Source organism: Trichoderma atroviride, chromosome 3, assembly GCF_020647795.1.
Source record: "Trichoderma atroviride chromosome 3, complete sequence".
Classification (NCBI taxonomy): Eukaryota; Fungi; Ascomycota; class Sordariomycetes; order Hypocreales; family Hypocreaceae; genus Trichoderma; species Trichoderma atroviride.
The window spans coordinates 3923418-3940359 of record NC_089402.1 but is presented as its reverse complement, the minus strand read 5'-3'; the positions used below and the strand labels follow the sequence as shown (position 1 = coordinate 3940359).

Here is a 16942-nt window from a genome sequence, read left to right as displayed (position 1 = left end):
CACTGAAGACACAAACATGGTCCTCGATCGGACTTGGGTGCATGAAACCACTTTCTACCACTCACATGCACCCGAGAAGATAAACCACAAACCACAAACCGCAAACCACAAATATCACAAAGAAATCACAATCACAACAAGCAAACAACAACAAAAAAAAAAAAAAAACGCCGCACAAAAAAGGTGCGGCAAAGACGTCATAAAATGACGCCCAGAACAAGGGACTTTGGGATGGAAAACTCATTCATATGTTGGTCTATAGGCAATCTATCGTCTACTAGTATCTGCTCTTGACCTTCATCCATCCATTCGAACTACTGGTCCGGGGCGAGTCTCTCGCGTCGGGAGTACCGCCATTCTTGCTGCCTACAGCCTTTGGATCAAAAACTCCGTTGCCCGGCATATTCGCGTCCTTCCATTCATCATCGCCAAGGACCTCCCAGTCAGGGGCGGGCGCGTCTCCAAGAAGCTTCTTCTTCAGCTTATCAGCAAGCTTCAGTGGGCTAGGCAGCCGGAAGGACTTTGTCAGTTCGGTTCCTTCGTCGCCGGAAAGGCTGTAATAAGTCGTGCCGTGAGCATAGCGGCCGATCCAGCTCTGCTTCGAATCGGCATTCTGGCCTCCAATGTTGGCATCTACTGCCGGGGCGCCCATCAAAAAATTGATGGCACCGCTCTGGATCTGATTATTCATCAATAGATTATACAAGTTCCGGCCCATGTTGCAAATGTCCTCAAACGAAGTCTTGTCTCCCACGGATACACCCTGCGAACAGCAGAGCCAAGCAACATCATAGGCAAGCAACGTGGTGCCTTCGAGGAACAACGAGTAGGCAGCAGGGTCCTCTTTGGAGAGCTGTGGGAGAGGTTTATCCACGAACAGAGGGCGAGGTCGAGGGACGTGGGAATTGGCAAATGGGGGCTCAGACAACGGAGTCGGAGCAAGGAGAGCGCCGGGGAATGAAACGTCGCCATGGCGGTAGGAATTTGGAACGGTGAACATGGTTGGTCGCGGGTAATCGCGGTGAGGGAGGACGATCTCGGCAGGAAGGCGGATGGAAAGGTAGTGGGAAACCAGCATGACGACATGGGCTATGTGAGCGAGAGAGGTTGAGATAGCCTCGGGCGAAAGAGCTAGAAAAAGTCAGCATATATCTCGAGCGGAGGATTTCGGTTCCTGTCATTTCTTTCTTCTTCTGTTCTCGCCGCCGTTTCTTTTCTCCTGTCTTTTTTCTCTCTCTTCCTCATTTCTCTCCTGTTTTTCTCTTCCTCTGTTGCTTCATGTTGGTTCTCTCTTTTATTCTCTCTCTGTCCTGTGTTGCGTCCTGCAACTCTTTTCCAATTCATGTCTATCTTCTGTTGTCTTTTTTTCTCTTCTTCTTCCAATTTTCTCTTCTCTTCTTATTGTACATGTCTCCCTTTTGTCTTTTCATATCTCTTTCCCTCGACTCTCTCTTGAGAGATGGAGAGGGATCAAAGAGATATATACCATATATTTGTCTTTTTCATACCTCTTTCCCTCGACTCTCTCTTTAGAGATGGAGAGGGATCAAAGAGATATAAACCACACATCTTTTATCTTTTTCATACCTCTTTCCCTCGTCTCCCTCGTTAGGGATGAAGGGGGGACCAAAGAGATATATTCCATATATACTGTAGTGGACAAGAACAGAGAAGAAAGATGGATGACATGAAGGACCGGGGGGAATATTGGGAAAAGAAGGAAAGGAGGGAAATTTTGGGTTACTCACAGTCCATGCTGGTTAGATCTACAATGGGAATCTTGCCGAGATGATATTCGTAGCGCCCCGTGCCGCCTTTCTTCGTGACTCTCTTGAGACCGTAGAGCCGAACAGCTTCGTTGCACAAAAAGCCACGAGTAGAGGCCATATCCTCAGCACTTTGCGACCATCGGAATTTGAGCATGTTAATCGACTTCTCTACCTCCCTGAGCTGCTTGGCTCTGCGCTCCACTATGCCGGCAGAGACGGAGGCCAGGTCGGATCTCCGTCGAGCGATGGCCGCCTTTCTAGCCTGAATCTCATCCCTGGCCGCTTTGATGTCGTCGCGAAGCCTATCCGCGGCGGCGAGAATCTGGTCCGTCTTTTGCTCAGCCGCATCTCGGTGCGCAATGATTTCGTCCAAGGTATGCTTGTTTGGTTTGGCTGCATCGTCCAGGAGCTCGTCGATCTGGGCCTTGAGCGACTCATTCTCGAGCACCAGCTGCAGATGCTTCATGCGGCCCTCGTAGATCCTGTTACGGGCATCCACGGCGCAGAGGAACGGCCGGCGCTGGGCGTCATGCGGGTGGTGGCAGATGTCGCACTCCATATCGTAGTACCTGGTGGCTGCAGCTGCCGAGGATGAGATGGCAAGATGAGTGATGGTTGGGATTATATATGGCGGGATGGTGCAGGCAACTGTGGACTATCTGGAGGTAATGACCGATGACGGAAGAAGAGCGCAGAAAGGGCCGAGTCGAGAGATTTATACTTTGGCCCAGTCTGCATATACTTTGGACAAAGACGTGTGAATCTCGGGCCTTTGGACGCGAGTGGAGGCTCTTTGAAGCAAGCGACTTGATGCTTGAGCCTTTGAATAGAGCAGAGGTTGAGGATTAAAGGGCATGAATGAGATCACGGGGTGCGATAACGACATGGCCGGCAGCTGAGCTGTCCAGACGCCACTGCCGGGCCTGGCCACCCCCCAAGCCCAGGGCGGAGGCTGCTGTGCTGCGCGGCTCTAGTTGGCCGCAAGCGCTAGGCAGCGGCCTGTAGGGCTCCACTGTGGCCAGCGGCAGCAGAGGCGCTGCGTCTGGAAATCCGGCGAGGTTGTCGTCGATCTCCCTTACGGTGCCGCATTCTCTCCTCTCAAATCACAGCGACAGTGACGCTGACGTCCATCACGGCAGCTAGCGCGGCCCATTCACTGGAAGCTTGTTCCGGTCCTGTCCATCCTTTGGTTCCTCGTCTTTACTGGCGGCTTTGATAGAATTTCACTTGTACAGCCACACGCGCGCTTTCCATTGCACTACGACAGCCTCAAGAACACGCTGCACAGAGCCGTGCTAGTCCTAGTCGACGCTCCGCAGCGATTCATTCTCCCTTCCAACAAACCCAGCAGCCAATACCGAGGCGCAATCTGATCCCTTTTTCTGGCCCCTTCTTGTCCACGCCAAGGGTCATCATCTCAGCTCCACTGCAGCCCAAGCATCATCAGTTCCATCATGGCTTCACCGAAATCGCCCAATGGCGCGGGCCGCCTCCCCGTCTACGGGACGAAAGAGGACCTCAACGCCAAGGATGAGACGGCCGTGTTGGATTTCGAGCGGCCACGCTTTTCACACGCAAAGACACCCGATCTATCAGCCGACTCGCAGAACGGCAGGCTGACGCCAAACCCCCCCCCGCCGTTCTGGGTCCGTTTGATTGGGACGACTTTGAGGCGCGGTACGAAAAGGCTTTGATGGACGCGGATGAACAAGAGCGAGAAATCCTCAAAGAAGCTGAAAGCCTTGCCAAGGTGAGACACGCTACCTCTTGCCTTTGTCATCTATCTCCTGTCATACTAAAACAAGCCAACTCTTTGTGCAGTATTTCCAGGTATGGTCTTCGGCTGCCTCAGCTCATGACGACGAGCGAGCAGTGAAGCGTTTGCAGACGCGACAACGCTTTGTGAATATTTCTGAAGAAAAGATGGCTCAAAAGCAGCAGCATTGTAAGCACCCACGCACAGTTATTAACTTGTCGTGTGATTCTAGAACTAACGATATGGCCAGACGAGGAAGTCGTGCGTGCGTTTGAGAGTGCGTTGGCGCTGCTTCGGTCTACATAGACTGAGCTGGCTGGAACGCCCCTTGCCTCACATCAGCCTGATAAGAAAATAGCCTCTCATGCTCTAACCTGTTCCTCGTTCCCCCCCCTTCGGTTTTGGTATGCATGCACGGCGCAAATATCATTTGAACGCATCAATATTCGCTGCCTCTTTGTTATCGCGTCAGGCAGCAAACTGGGGCACGTGACCATGGATGTCGTCCATGGTCGCGCTCAGTCCCGCCATTCTCAGCAGCGTTGGCCTAATCTTTCCTCAGCCTAGGTACGGATGCTTGCCAGGATGCAAACCAACGAGCTCTCATTCAAAGTTCCACAGATAACTAGTGACGAATTATTGGAATTCCACCAAAGTCACTTTTCAAACGAAGCTGCCGCTGATTTTGGACAAAGCTTCACAAGTCTTCCACCACAACAAGTCTCCCACGATCAGCTCTACGGGGAATGGGGGGAGGAGGATGAAGAGGATGACGGTCTCGGCTACTATGAAGATGGTGTAAAACGAACTCTCACAGATGCGCAGATCGAAATCTTCAGGCACTCGGAGCTGAGGGAGCTCAAACGACAGCGAGAAAAACAGGCTCAGGCCAAATCAGGCACGCCACGAGATGCCTCTGCAAATGAAACACATACCGCATCTCCCCATGACCCGGGTACCTCCACGAGTTCTCGAAGCAAGAAGAAAAAGAAAAAGAAGTCCAAGGCGGTAAAGCAAGAGCCTAAACCAGATTTACGGAAGCGAACCTGGGACGTTGTTGAAGCTGGGCTCGATTCCCTCGACTACGATTAAAACAGAACTCATGATATATGATAGCGAGCAGATGGGCGTATGTGCCATCTTGACATTTTCGGGCAAATTTGCAAAATTTCGGCTGCCAGCACATGATGATGGAAAATCGGCGGTAAGCATCATCTAATCTTTTTATCTTTATCTTTTATTATTCCAGAAACTTTGTAATGCATTATGATGAAAACCTTTGTATCGTCATCCTTAGTCAGATCGCGCATGCAAGCCTGACGAACCAACGACCAAAACTGGGGAGGGCTGGCAAAAGCGGCGTGACGAGACATCATATAATCTTCTCTCTGAGGCTACACATTTGTTACCAGCTAGTTGTTTGTATTGTTGATTTTGACTTGAGAATTCCGGCTAACATGGCGAGTCAAGTCTATACTTAGGGAATGCGGCTGACAAGATATGACGAGGTGGCTGGCCGGTGGGAACAGAACGCAATGTAATACTAATATTCATCATATGTCTTGTCTCAGCCAAAGCAGATTATCAATAAAATGGCCTGACAATTGCGCAAGAGATGACTTGGCTTGATCAATTACATGTGCTTTCTGATGTCGTAGTAACTCTCGGTGCTGTAATTATCACGCAGTTAGTCTTTCAGTATAACTGCCAAGCATGGGTCCATCAACAGCTATAGCCAAAGCCACCAGACAGCTCCAGCTTCAGCCTCAGCGACTGAAACAGCGCATGCATACACCCAACAGCAGCTGAAGCTCAATCTACAACTTGCCCAGGCCCTGCAACGCCCGATTCACATGTATCCGTGCTACCCAAGGCCGCCGGGCATCCTGACTCAGCTCAAATCTCTGTCCGCTGGCACCGAAATCAGCTAAGCGATAAGCGCTGCAGCCAATAGCAGGCCCTGACTAGCGCCAATGTGGGGCTCTTCTGGCGGCACATCCCATCCCACCTTTGGATTCTCATCTGCAACGCCAGAAGAGCGATCCTCGCCTGAATCACCTCCCGCGCGGCCATCGTCCAGCGCAACAACATACTTTTTTTATCCTCAGTGCGTCGCGTGCCTGCGACTCCTTCAGCCAAGATGGCGCGCGTCTACGCCGACGTCAACCAGAACATGCCCCGCAGCTACTGGGACTACGACAGCGTCAATATCAGTGCGGAGATCCCGTCCCCATGGCCACGCGAGCTGGGTTGCAAGAGACCGGCGCTAACATGCTGAGCAGGCTGGGGTGTTCTCGAGAACTACGAAGTCGTCCGCAAGATCGGTATGTGTCTCCCCTGAATCCGTCCGCTCGGGCGCGTCGCGTGGCCGTGCTGTACGCGTAGCTAATCGGAAGATGCACAGGGCGAGGAAAGTACTCCGAGGTGTTCGAAGGCATCAACGTCGTCAACTACCAGAAGTGCGTCGTCAAGGTTCTCAAGCCGGTGAAGAAGAAGAAGATCAAGCGAGAGATCAAGATCCTGCAGAACCTGGCGGGCGGGCCCAACGTTGTTGCACTGCTTGATGTCGTGCGAGACTCACAGGTGAGCAGATGATGGGCATAGTTGGCAAGGCTGTGGAAGTTGCGGCAAGCTAACAGCAGGGGGGAAACTCCCCTGGCGAAATCACAGAGTAAGACTCCGTCTTTGATTTTCGAGTATGTCAACAATACCGACTTCCGAAGCCTCTATCCCAAGTTCAACGACCTTGACGTGCGATTCTACATTCTCGAGCTGTTAAAGGCTCTCGACTTTTGCCACAGCAAGGGAATTATGCACAGAGACGTGAAGCCTCATAACGTTATGATCGATCATGAGAACAGAAAGGTACATCCCAAACTGAAAAACCAAGGCATGTCGTGCTTGCTCTGGTGTACTAATTTGCGGGGTACAGCTGCGTCTTATCGACTGGGGTCTGGCTGAGTTCTACCATCCTGGAACGGAATACAACGTTCGTGTGGCCTCTCGTTATTTCAAGGGCCCCGAACTGCTGGTTGATTTCCAGGAGTACGACTATAGTCTCGATATGTGGAGTCTCGGCGCCATGTTTGCATCCATGATCTTCCGCAAGGAGCCTTTTTTCCATGGAAACAGCAACTCCGACCAGCTTGTTAAGATCGCCAAGGTCCTTGGCACAGACGACCTATTTGACTATCTTGACAAGTACGAGATTGAGTTGGACGCTCAGTATGATGATATTCTGGGACGATTCCAGAAGAAACCGTGGCACAGCTTCGTCACATCGGAAAATCAGCGTTTTGTCTCTAACGAAGCCATTGATTTCCTCGATAAACTACTGCGTTACGACCACCAGGTTCGTTCCTCATCCCTTGCCTTTTTCTTTTTATCCCACAGTTCTAACGCCAGATGAAATCAATATAGGAGCGTCTGACTGCAAAGGAAGCTCAAGCCCACGCCTATTTCAACCCTGTTCGAGACCCTGAGGTTTTCAAGCAGAACTTGATCGGCGCTAATGGAGGACCGTACAAGTCCTGAAATGGCTACGGTGCTTTATTCTCTCGACGATCTTTTCAAGTATCGCAATCTCTCTAGCCTCTTCTTTTTTTTATCCCCGTCACCAGCGCTTGAATCATTCATCTCTTCAAAAGATGATACTCCAACTCTTTCGGCTAGGCTGGGCTGCCTAATAAATATTCAAGGGGATGAGTCATGGGAAATTAAAAGAAAAAAAATTAGGGGCATAACACTTCTTTTTTTATGATGAACGGTAAAACTTCTGCGGCTGTTCAAAGCGGTGCAGGAATTATGATAGGAAACAACAATATTTTTCGGTGGCTGGATATGAGAAAGAAAGCAAGCGGTTAGGAAAACACTACAGCGAACAGAATTTCTCTATTCCCTAACTCTCTCCTTTCCTTTCCCCCTTTCCCTCTCTCCATCATCCTTTTCACCAGTTTGTGAAGAGAAGAAAAAAACCCTAGAGGTAGCGAACTTTGCACTCAATCGGTCACAAGTTCAGCTATCTCGGAGCAGCAAAGTCGGTCTACGGCGTTTCAGGAAATTTGGGCATTTGCAAAGCTCGGGTGCGAAGGCAGGAAAGGGATGGAGGGAGGGAAGGACTTTTCACCCATAGTTTCTCGCTTCCCCTTTTCGATGTTTTGGAACAACTAATTTGATTTGCGGTTAGCTAATATGTAGGTAGCGTGTAATACATCGTCATTCCACACTACCCTTTTGTCCTCCCTTTTCTCCCAAAGAAGTAAAAAAAGATCTCCAGATATGTTACTCCATTTGCCCAGTCCACTAGCTATGCCGTTAAACGCCACCAGTCAATTCTCCTTTTCTCTCTCTCTTTCTCTCTGAAAACGCCTATTCTCATAAAAACGATAAAGGCTAGCCACGGTCCTATAAACACGTAAAACAAAAATCTCGGCCACATCTATATCCATCCACTCCACATGCCCTCAATGAGCCACCAGGCGTCTTGATAATGCTACCAGGGCTAATAGGCTCAGTTGGTCGCTTCTTGACTGGGGTATGATACACCTCTCTGGTGCGAGAGCTAGATTTCCATACTTTCCGCGCTGTTGGCTGCGCTGCAGAGCTAAGCAGCTTGGGCATGGCAGCCAGGTTGCGGCCCAGCTCATCAACCTCCTCATCTTCGTCATCAGATAGCAAAGACAAGATGGAGTGTCGAGAAGATGGAACCTTCAAAGAATGGCGATTCGAGTGACGAGGTGTTTGGGGAGGGTTGCTCAAGGATGGTAAAGATGTGACGGGGCCAGATGTCTTGGCTTTGCTAGCAGAGGAGGGCCCTGAGTGCGTAGACGAGGTACGCTTCGACGGGCTCTTGGTTGGAGAACTAGGAGGCAACATCGAAGAAGGTTTCGAAGGAGATTGTATGAAAGCTCGTGTCACCACTTCAGGGGGGGGGCGTGGCACGTCTAGGAGAGAGAAGGGCTGGTTCAATAGGTATAGAGGCTCTAGTGATTGGAGAAGATTCAACCGGGTAAATCTCATCCGACGTCTCGTAGGAACTGTCCTCAATAACGATGGGAGTTGTTGCAAGCTTCGTCAATGGGCGTCTCTTCTGCGTGGAGGTCGTAGCTTTCAGTGTATCTTCATTCATACGAGCACATGGGCTTGAAGAGCGAATCTCTGCAGATCGCCGATACCTAGACTTCTGTGCCGAGGTGTGTGAAGTTTGAGGCTTGTCATCGAGAGACACTTCAAGAGTAATTCGAGAGAGAAAACGAGTAGGGGAAGAAGACAATGGCGCCACGCCACTTGAGTCTTCAGATGGAATATCAAGGTGTCTGCTCGAACTCATACCACTCTTATTAACTATCGGGGACGTATCTTCAACGCCGTCTCTTGTATTCGTGTTCTCTCTGTGAGAATCATCCGATTTTTTAGTTTTGCGACTTGCCAGCAAGTCGGCTCTTGTAGTTGTTTGGGTCTTGATATTGTGGATTTCGCGTAGTGGGAGCTTATCTTTGAGCGTATTCTTCGAAGTCGTTTTCCTTGATTTTGACAGCAACGTGGGAGCTTCGTCGTCCGAAAGAAGGCACGCGGAATCTGCATTCTTGCGAGGAAATACTCCTGGTATTGACGCACGAGATTCGTCATGAGCATCTGGCTGGCGGGTTTCCATTGCACGTAGTGTCGGCAAATCACCACGGAAGTTTGTCTGGCCTCTTGCTTCTCCTTTTTCTTCTATCCCTTCCCTCTCTTCTTCTTCTTCTTCTTCTTCTTCCTCTTCTTCAAGCCCTTCTTCATCTTCAGCAGCAGAATCTGGGATATAATCTTCCTCCGGCGCAGCCAAGACAGGCCGCTTCTCAAAGGCGCTCTCATCTTCAATAAGTTGACCGTCATCTCTATTCCGGGAATGTGCCACTTCTTTTTCAGCTCTCTGCTCCGCCAAGACATCGGCCCAAGAAATTTTGTTGAGGAATTCTACTTGCTTCCTCATGCGTCCAGAGCGCCTTCGCCCATCAGCCTCATCGAGCTGTTTAGCGGTGGACAAATGTTGGTGGGTCTGTTTGGACCTTTGTGACGGTATTACATCATCCAGATGAGGAGCTTCCCTTGGAGTTTCAACAACTCGGACCAGAGTGTCATTTCTCATCAAGTCTTCATCAGGCCTTTGCTTCCTCTTCCTGGCTCTTCGAGTACTTTGTGTAGACTTATAGCCGCTATCACTCGAACCCCCTTCCACTCCTTTCTCTTCGACTTCTTTACTTGTCTCGGAAGACAGGTGACTGACGTTCAAACGCTTGCCTCTCTTGGCAAGATTCACTTCGACTTCGCCAAAGCCTTCAATCTCCTTGGACTTTTTCCCTGTCAGAATCACATCCTCATCTTCCTCCTCGTCCTCTTCTTCTCTCTTGTCATCATCTTCCACGTCCTTGGCGGGCGGTAGCAACAGTGGATGACGAAGGACTTTCTTCCTCTTAGCGAGTAGATGTTTCCCAAATGTAGCCGCAAACACGGATTGAAGCGGCTTATCCTCTTCATCTCGAAACTTGGACCGAGGCGCCCAGATCGAGCTTTGGCCGCTCTGCGCAGGGAAATTATACCGGCTTGCTTTAATCGGCAACTGCTGGGGTTTCGGTTGGTGGAGAGGAAACAGATCGGGCTGGTTCCACAAAGGATCAGAATATTGACCAGAAATGTTCCACTGCTCCATGGCAAACGGCGAACGATCGAAAGAGAGTGGCGAGGAGCCAAATGGCAACTGCCCGGTGGGTTCTAAATCCAAGATATTGCCTTGTGGGGTCTTGTGTGACAAGGCGCGCAAAGGAGTTCTAGAAGCGCGCAATGCATTTCCTGACGATGATCCCAAGACCAAGGCTGTTGAATGCGAGGCGCGAGGCGCTTCACGGCCCTGTATTATGCGATCTTCATCTTCTTCATCCTCATCCAAGCCATTGTTGTTTTGAATTTGCTTTCCAAAGACTGTTGCATCGCCTTCTTGCTCTGTTGTATGCTCGTCTCCGAATTCTTCCTCGTCATCAAATAGATCCTCTAGGAGAATTCCTTCATCTTCATCATCCTCTTCTTCACCAAGATATTCTCCCAGGTCGTCTCCAACATCGCCTTCGTCTCGCATATTGTGAACATGCCCATTATTCACGACAATCTCGCCCGTTACAAGATCGATCTCGTCTCCAATGCCTTCGAAGTCGCGGCCATATTTGTCGAAGATGTGTGCCATGGTGGCCTGGAACCGCTGGTCTGCGTAGGCTCGTTCGATAGATAGCTTGTAACCCGGGTCTCGTTTGGCTTCAACCTCAAATGGCTGCGAGGCGAGCTCGTCGTCGTCTTCGTCGACATATTCCTTGTCCAGCAGCAGCTGGCTCATGCGGCGCCTTTTTGCCGGTGGTTCCATGGCCAGCAAGAACAAAGCTTAAACGCTATTGTCGCTAGAGTCTACAGTAAAAGATCAGTGTTTCCAATTGATATAGAAATAATGCTGAGATCGAGTCGCCATTGGGTGCTGCCAACGACCAATCTCCCGGTGGCCTAGGTGGACATTGAAAATGCGAGGCCTGCAAGGTTGGATAAAGATGGTTGGGGGAGCAACGAGATGGGCCGAGCATGGGTCTTAGACTCCGCGTCGCGATTTCGCTGCTGCACGGAGCATTCGCAAGCGCGCGTTAAGTGGTTGCGCCTGCTAACTGTTAGCGGCTGTGAGCTCCATCTCCGCTGCCAGTTGGCCTAAAATAGTGCGCTGAGTCCCCTAACAGTCCCCAGGCACAGGGCAGATCAAACTTCAGCTATAGCGGGGTTGCAGCGCCTCTATGCCGTCACAGGACTTCTCTCATGTGCTTAACTCGAGGTTCTTGGTACATGTGTACGCAAGCGCAGACTTAAACCTCGACACTTAAAATTCGACTTCCATACTCCCTCCTTCATCCCATTTTGCAACCAGTCTCTCCTAGGGTATGACAAGACACTCCTGCTATCAATACACCAAAGTTCTTCAGCCGGCGTACTGTCAAACGCGCCGAGATGTACTGCCAGAAGTGCCGCCAGCCGCTGAGGCTGGACAGCTCTCTTGATGACCTCAACCCGGCCGCTTATGACCTTCTGCTTTGTAAGTCTTTGATTTGCCGTCGCAGAAGATATAAGAAGATGCACGCCGTTACTTACCGATCTGTGACACAGCAGCCGCATCGTCGTCGCCAGCTACGAAAGCCTCGGCCCCACGACCGTCGATTCTCCAGGCCCAAGAGCAGTCACGAAGGTCACTCTACGACCAGGTATCGCAGAACGCCGGGCCTCCCACCTTCAAGAGATACCGAGGCAGCCAACCTCGAGATTCTACAATGTCATTCATATATCTTACCGAGTCACAAGTTGGGCATCCGCTGCCTCCTCAGCAACAGCAAAAAGAACGAGCTGTAGTCCCCCGATCCAGTACAAACGGAGCCCCCGAAGACGAGCCTCAGTCAAATAAGAGAGATGATCTAGACAAGATTAATCGACTATTTGAGATTTTATCCGCCAGATCCGATATCGATCACCCCGTATGTGTGGACTGTACCGAGTTACTAGTCGAAGGCCTGCAAAAGAAGCTCGATTCGGCATCAAAAGAAAGGGACGCCTATGTCCAATATCTGAAAGATACTCAAAGTAACCAGCCAAGTGAGGAGGATGTCAAAGCTTGGAAGGAGGCCCTCAAGAAGGCAGAGAAAGATAAGGCCGCCGCTATGGCAGAGTTGAAAAAGCTCGAGGCCGAGAAAGATGCTCTGGACGATGAAATATGGGCACTGGAGGAGGAGTCGCAACAATTAAATAAGGAGGAAGAAAAATTCTGGAGGGAAAGAAACTCCTTTGCTACCAAAATGGCAGAATTCCAGGCCGAGCGAGACAGCATCAATGCCAAGTATAACAACGACTCACAGCTGCTTGAGAAGCTACAACGATCCAATGTCTACAACGATACCTTTTGCATCAGCCATGACGGCAGTTTCGCTACAATCAACGGCCTGCGCCTTGGCAGGCTCTCAAACAAGCCTGTGGACTGGCCAGAAGTCAATGCTGCTTGGGGCCATGCTCTGCTCCTACTGGTGACAGTTGCGGACAAACTTGGATACAAATTCCAAGGCTACGATCCACTACCTTTGGGTAGCACCTCCAAAATCATACGATATGAAATGCCCAACCCGGCATCCAGTAGGCTAGGTGGACGGCCGATGAATGCGCCCCCCAAGAAACACGTCCTAGAACTATACAGCTCTGGAGACATGCCACTTGGACTAACATTTATGCACCGCAAATTCGACACTGCCATGGTCGGGTTCCTCGAGCTAGTTCGCCAGCTTGGTGTCTTTGTTCAACAAGAAACACAATCATCGGGCACGCCGTTGACCCTGCCCTATAAAATTGAAGGGGACAAGATAGGAGATACCAGCATCAAGCTTGGTATTGCGCAAGATGACGGATGGACCAAAGCATGCAAGCTCACACTTACTTGCTGTAAGTTTCTGCTGGCCCATGCAAGCAATGTGACCACAAATGCGCGAAATGGAAATGGAAACGGAAATGGAAATGGAAATGGAAATGGAAACCAGTGAGACGAGGTACTTTGCGTTTCATGGAACACCAGCACATCACGACGCGGTCAGCAGTCAATAGCAATTACTACAAGGCATGATGATTATTGCCTTGTAAGGTGACTGGAGACTATCTATTTCCAGTGAGTTGTCTTAGTTCTTCACCTTCTTTTTCGTCGCTGAAATCGTTTTCAGCAACTGATCAATTAGCGCACTAAGTAGTCTCTTAGGCACACTCAGCTCATCAAAAGTGGCAGTGCACCGCAAAGAGCAAACTTGTATCACATAATGCATCACAATATCGAAAGCGAAGGATCCGAATTGGATTAGTACTTGGTTACAAGAAACATCGGGCAAAATAGACACCGTCTTACTTACTGTACAGCGTCACGCGAGATAACAAAACCTCATAGTCACGGGTCCAATAAAACTCCTACCTTCCACTGCAAAAGCTTGTCATACAGCTAATCACAGCCGTCTATCGCCTGTGACTATTGTGATCTAGAGAGGCGACCGGTCGGATGGGACAGCCCAATACACCTGTGAGACAGCATTTCAGCCCCAGGCGGCCAGCCGCATGAGAATGACAACACAGCAATTCTTCGGGCCAGCAAAGGATGCATCCCTCAGCCTCTATTGGGCTGCCCCTCTTTAAGTCGGCAAACAGACCATAGGAGCTGCAGTGATCCGGCTGTTGCCATGCATAAACCTAGTCCAGATTCCGTTGCGCGCATCTTGCTTGAGCCTCCTGTTGGCTGATCGCCAGGCAGATAAGCTCACTAGGCTGGCTAGGCTGAAATCAGGATGCTGCTGCCTTCGAGTAACAGTCAAATCACATTCACAGTCCTACGCCCGGCTTGTGCTCCGTGAAGGACGGAAAGGTTATAATGTCCCCCATCCGCTGTTCAAAGGATGAGGCTCATCTCTGATCTGGCACACACTTGATACATTTCATATCCTCTATTTGCTGCCTTTTTTCTATCCTTCATTACTTTCATTCTGGTCTGGTTCAAGCTACGCTCCACGCCGGCATCATGGCTAGACGTCATGTTCCTGTCATTCGAGACTACAACATCTCTCGCGAGGACAGCTTGAGTAGCGATGGCTTTGAGGAGTTGGGACCTCGCAGCATGCTACCCAACTCGCGACATCTCAGATTCGTCGTCGATGGCGATGTTCCTGATGTTTTGTATACCCTCAATCATGTCGGTATCAATCGGCGTTTCCTTGGGCGTAAGTCGAGATCTCCCTTCCTTTGCTTCAACTAAAAGGTTTATTATTGTCTGACTTTATCCTGCAGGCTTGCGAAGCTCTAAGCCGTTCCAGAACGTGACCACCTACGAAATCAGACAAGATGAGACTGACGAGGACGGCGAGCTTGTCAAGAAGCCTATTTTCGAGATTGTCACCACTGTTTGCATTGAGGGCAGACCCGATGATCATAGACGCATAGTTCATCCTCGTCGGGCGGCCCCTCAGATAGATCGGCCCCTCACGGCTGCCTTTGAGAACGTCGATTACCGAAGTGACGGCTATTATACCGATGAAGAGCAGTATGTTGATCCGGCTGGATCTCCTGTAGCTGATGCTCCTCTCATGGTTATCTACTCGGAGCATCTCATCAATGCTCTAAGAGCTGTTGTTAGATACTACCCGACCGTCAGTCTCAACGGGAAAACAGTTACTATCAGCGCACCCTATCGCATGCTGTATCACCACCGCCGCGAGCTTCTTGAGTATCGCGATAACCAGCCTGAGGCGCATAGTGCCGAGTATGCTGAGACCACAGTCAAGCATATCGACACTCTTCTCAAATTCCTTGATGAAAGTCTTGGAGATGAGATTACCAAGGAACAGGAGCTCCACAAACTCGAGACTCCTATGGCAACTTTCCAGTACTTCTGGCTACTCTTGAAGCCAGGAAATGTCATCTATACCAAAAAATATGACATCTGGACACCTTTGGTCATTAGCAGTGTCAGTGGTGGCAGCCGTCACCTAAATAGTCCTGACAGCTACAGGATAAACTGTTGGCTGCTGGAGTCCAACGGCACCAAAGTTGGCCGCTTTATGGAGAGCTATGTTGTCAATCCATGGCCAGGTGAACAAGCAATCAGCACTTTGTCAGTGGTTCCCGCAGCCTTTTGGAAAGAAGACCTTGCTGCCCAAGGTGGCGTCGAGATGCGTCAAAAACTCATCGCAGAAGGCAAGCTGTACTGGGAGCTCCTCAAGCGTCCTACATATATGGAATACGAGGGCTTGCTTGTCAACTCTGGTTCCGGCAATAGACTGCCCGGCGGCCCAACTGGCTTTATGAATGGTCGTGTTATTTGTGATGCCTCTGGCTTCGACAAGTTCTTTGATACCGCGCCGGACTGGGAAGGAAGACGATATCCTCATCCCACCCGCCGCCGTGTAACTCAGAATATACCCAACAAAGACCATCTTCCTCGATATTTGCCAAGATGCGGCTGCGCTGTCTGCACTGAAGATCGACCTCAGGAGCTCAATGGTCCGTACGATGGATTCGAAGATCTTGATCCTCTGTGCGATACCCCGCCTGACAGCGATATCTTCTTCCATGTTCTCAGCAAGACAATCCCTGGATTCATCCTTGGCACTCGTCGTTGGGGAAATCTCCACGTTGCCAACCTCAGCCCTGTCAAAGCCGACAAAGAGGCTTTCAAGTATCTCGTCTTGGACGATGATATCAAGATGACTGTCAAGGCCCTCATTGGCCAATATTCCACTGGCGTCGATGGCCAAATCACTCCCTGGGGCAATGACTTCGTTCGCAACAAGGGCGAAGGACGCATCTTCCTCCTCCACGGTGCGCCTGGTGTTGGCAAGACTTGCACCGCTGAGTGCATTGCCGAACTGACCAACCGGCCTCTCATCTCTCTCACAAGCGGCGACCTGAGCGTCGATGCGTTCCGTGTCGAGAACAACCTCAGCTACTTCCTCGAGCTGGGCCAGCGTTATGGAGCTCTTGTCTTGCTCGACGAGGCCGACGTCTATCTCGAGCGCCGCCGCGCAAAGAACATTTCTCGCAACGGCCTCGTCTCCGTCTTCCTCCGTGCCCTGGAGTACTACCGCGGCGTGCTCTTCCTCACCACCAACCGTGTCCGATCTTTCGACACTGCTTTCCTCAGCCGCATCCACGTCGCGCTGCACTATAAGAACCTCGGCGACGAAGACCGCGAGCGCATCTGGACTCACAACTTTGACCGCCTGAACCGTGATTCCCACGGCAGGATCCGCGTCGCCACCGCGGCCCGCCAGTTTATCTGGTCGAGCCAGGAGGTCCGCGTGCTCAAGTGGAATGGACGAGAGATTCGCAACGCTATGCAGACGGCGCTGGCTTTGGCCGAGAGCGACTCCAATGAGGAAGGTCTGCCGACTATTACTATTGGGGAGAAGCACATTCGTGCCGTAGTCAAGATGAGCAAGGGTTTCAAGGATTATATAAAGTCTGAGATGCCCCTGGGCTCTGATGATGCTGACTATGATGGCGATGGTGATGATGACGTTGTTCATGGAGAGGAGTTCTAAGTGGACTAGTGTGCGAAAGGAGAAGCTGAACGGCAAGGTTGGATTGATTGGCTCTTTTTCATTTGTTCTCTTCTTTGGAAAAAAAAAAAAAAAATACTCATCCAGATTGGCCTAAATGCGAGGAAGATGGATCATTCTAACGCAAGTTTTGATTTCTTCACGATTATTTTCAATACCTTAGTGGTATCTACAGAGATTGTACTCCAGATAGTAGCAATGACGAGACACGAAATTATGACCATCCAAATGCCATTTTGTCCACTATGATTAGATCATCACTAACAAACAATCTATCGTAAGAGCAA

General features: G+C 50.3%; 8 protein-coding genes across 8 annotated transcripts; 5 read left to right on the top strand and 3 right to left on the bottom strand.

Annotated features, from left to right (window-relative positions):
• Nucleotides 1-225: 225 nt before the first annotated feature.
• TrAtP1_006571 (uncharacterized protein) lies at nt 226-2623 on the bottom strand. The gene is made up of 2 exons (XM_066113180.1): nt 1749-2623; nt 226-1131 (listed from the first exon to the last, which is right to left on the bottom strand). Exons 1-2 carry the CDS (start codon nt 2326-2328, stop codon nt 278-280), a joined length of 1434 nt encoding a protein of 477 aa, XP_065969266.1. The 5' UTR covers nt 2329-2623; the 3' UTR covers nt 226-277.
• Nucleotides 2624-3223: 600 nt separating this feature from the next.
• TrAtP1_006570 (uncharacterized protein) lies at nt 3224-3831 on the top strand (the record flags this gene model as incomplete). The annotated part of the gene is made up of 4 exons (XM_066113179.1): nt 3224-3312; nt 3366-3519; nt 3591-3714; nt 3776-3831. 4 exons carry the CDS (start codon nt 3224-3226, stop codon nt 3829-3831), a joined length of 423 nt encoding a protein of 140 aa, XP_065969265.1.
• Nucleotides 3832-4098: 267 nt separating this feature from the next.
• Nucleotides 4099-4617, top strand: TrAtP1_006569 (uncharacterized protein; the record flags this gene model as incomplete). Its single annotated transcript, XM_066113178.1, has 1 exon — nt 4099-4617. One exon carries the CDS (start codon nt 4099-4101, stop codon nt 4615-4617), a length of 519 nt encoding a protein of 172 aa, XP_065969264.1.
• Nucleotides 4618-5665: 1048 nt separating this feature from the next.
• On the top strand, nt 5666-7059 carry TrAtP1_006568 (uncharacterized protein; the record flags this gene model as incomplete). The annotated part of the gene is made up of 6 exons (XM_014083144.2): nt 5666-5738; nt 5808-5849; nt 5930-6108; nt 6196-6390; nt 6458-6877; nt 6946-7059. The coding sequence occupies 6 exons, from the start codon at nt 5666-5668 to the stop codon at nt 7057-7059; spliced, it is 1023 nt and encodes a 340-aa protein (XP_013938619.1).
• Nucleotides 7060-7193: 134 nt separating this feature from the next.
• On the bottom strand, nt 7194-8400 carry TrAtP1_006567 (uncharacterized protein; the record flags this gene model as incomplete). The annotated part of the gene is made up of 2 exons (XM_066113177.1): nt 7194-7207; nt 8001-8400. The coding sequence occupies 2 exons, from the start codon at nt 8398-8400 to the stop codon at nt 7194-7196; spliced, it is 414 nt and encodes a 137-aa protein (XP_065969263.1).
• Nucleotides 8401-8446: 46 nt separating this feature from the next.
• On the bottom strand, nt 8447-10915 carry TrAtP1_006566 (uncharacterized protein; the record flags this gene model as incomplete). The annotated part of the gene is made up of 1 exon (XM_014083143.2): nt 8447-10915. One exon carries the CDS (start codon nt 10913-10915, stop codon nt 8447-8449), a length of 2469 nt encoding a protein of 822 aa, XP_013938618.2.
• A 623-nt stretch (nt 10916-11538) lies between these two features.
• Nucleotides 11539-13106, top strand: TrAtP1_006565 (uncharacterized protein; the record flags this gene model as incomplete). Its single annotated transcript, XM_066113176.1, has 2 exons — nt 11539-11623; nt 11695-13106. 2 exons carry the CDS (start codon nt 11539-11541, stop codon nt 13104-13106), a joined length of 1497 nt encoding a protein of 498 aa, XP_065969262.1.
• A 1013-nt stretch (nt 13107-14119) lies between these two features.
• TrAtP1_006564 (uncharacterized protein) lies at nt 14120-16637 on the top strand (the record flags this gene model as incomplete). Its single annotated transcript, XM_014083141.2, has 2 exons — nt 14120-14318; nt 14386-16637. 2 exons carry the CDS (start codon nt 14120-14122, stop codon nt 16635-16637), a joined length of 2451 nt encoding a protein of 816 aa, XP_013938616.2.
• Nucleotides 16638-16942: the final 305 nt, after the last annotated feature.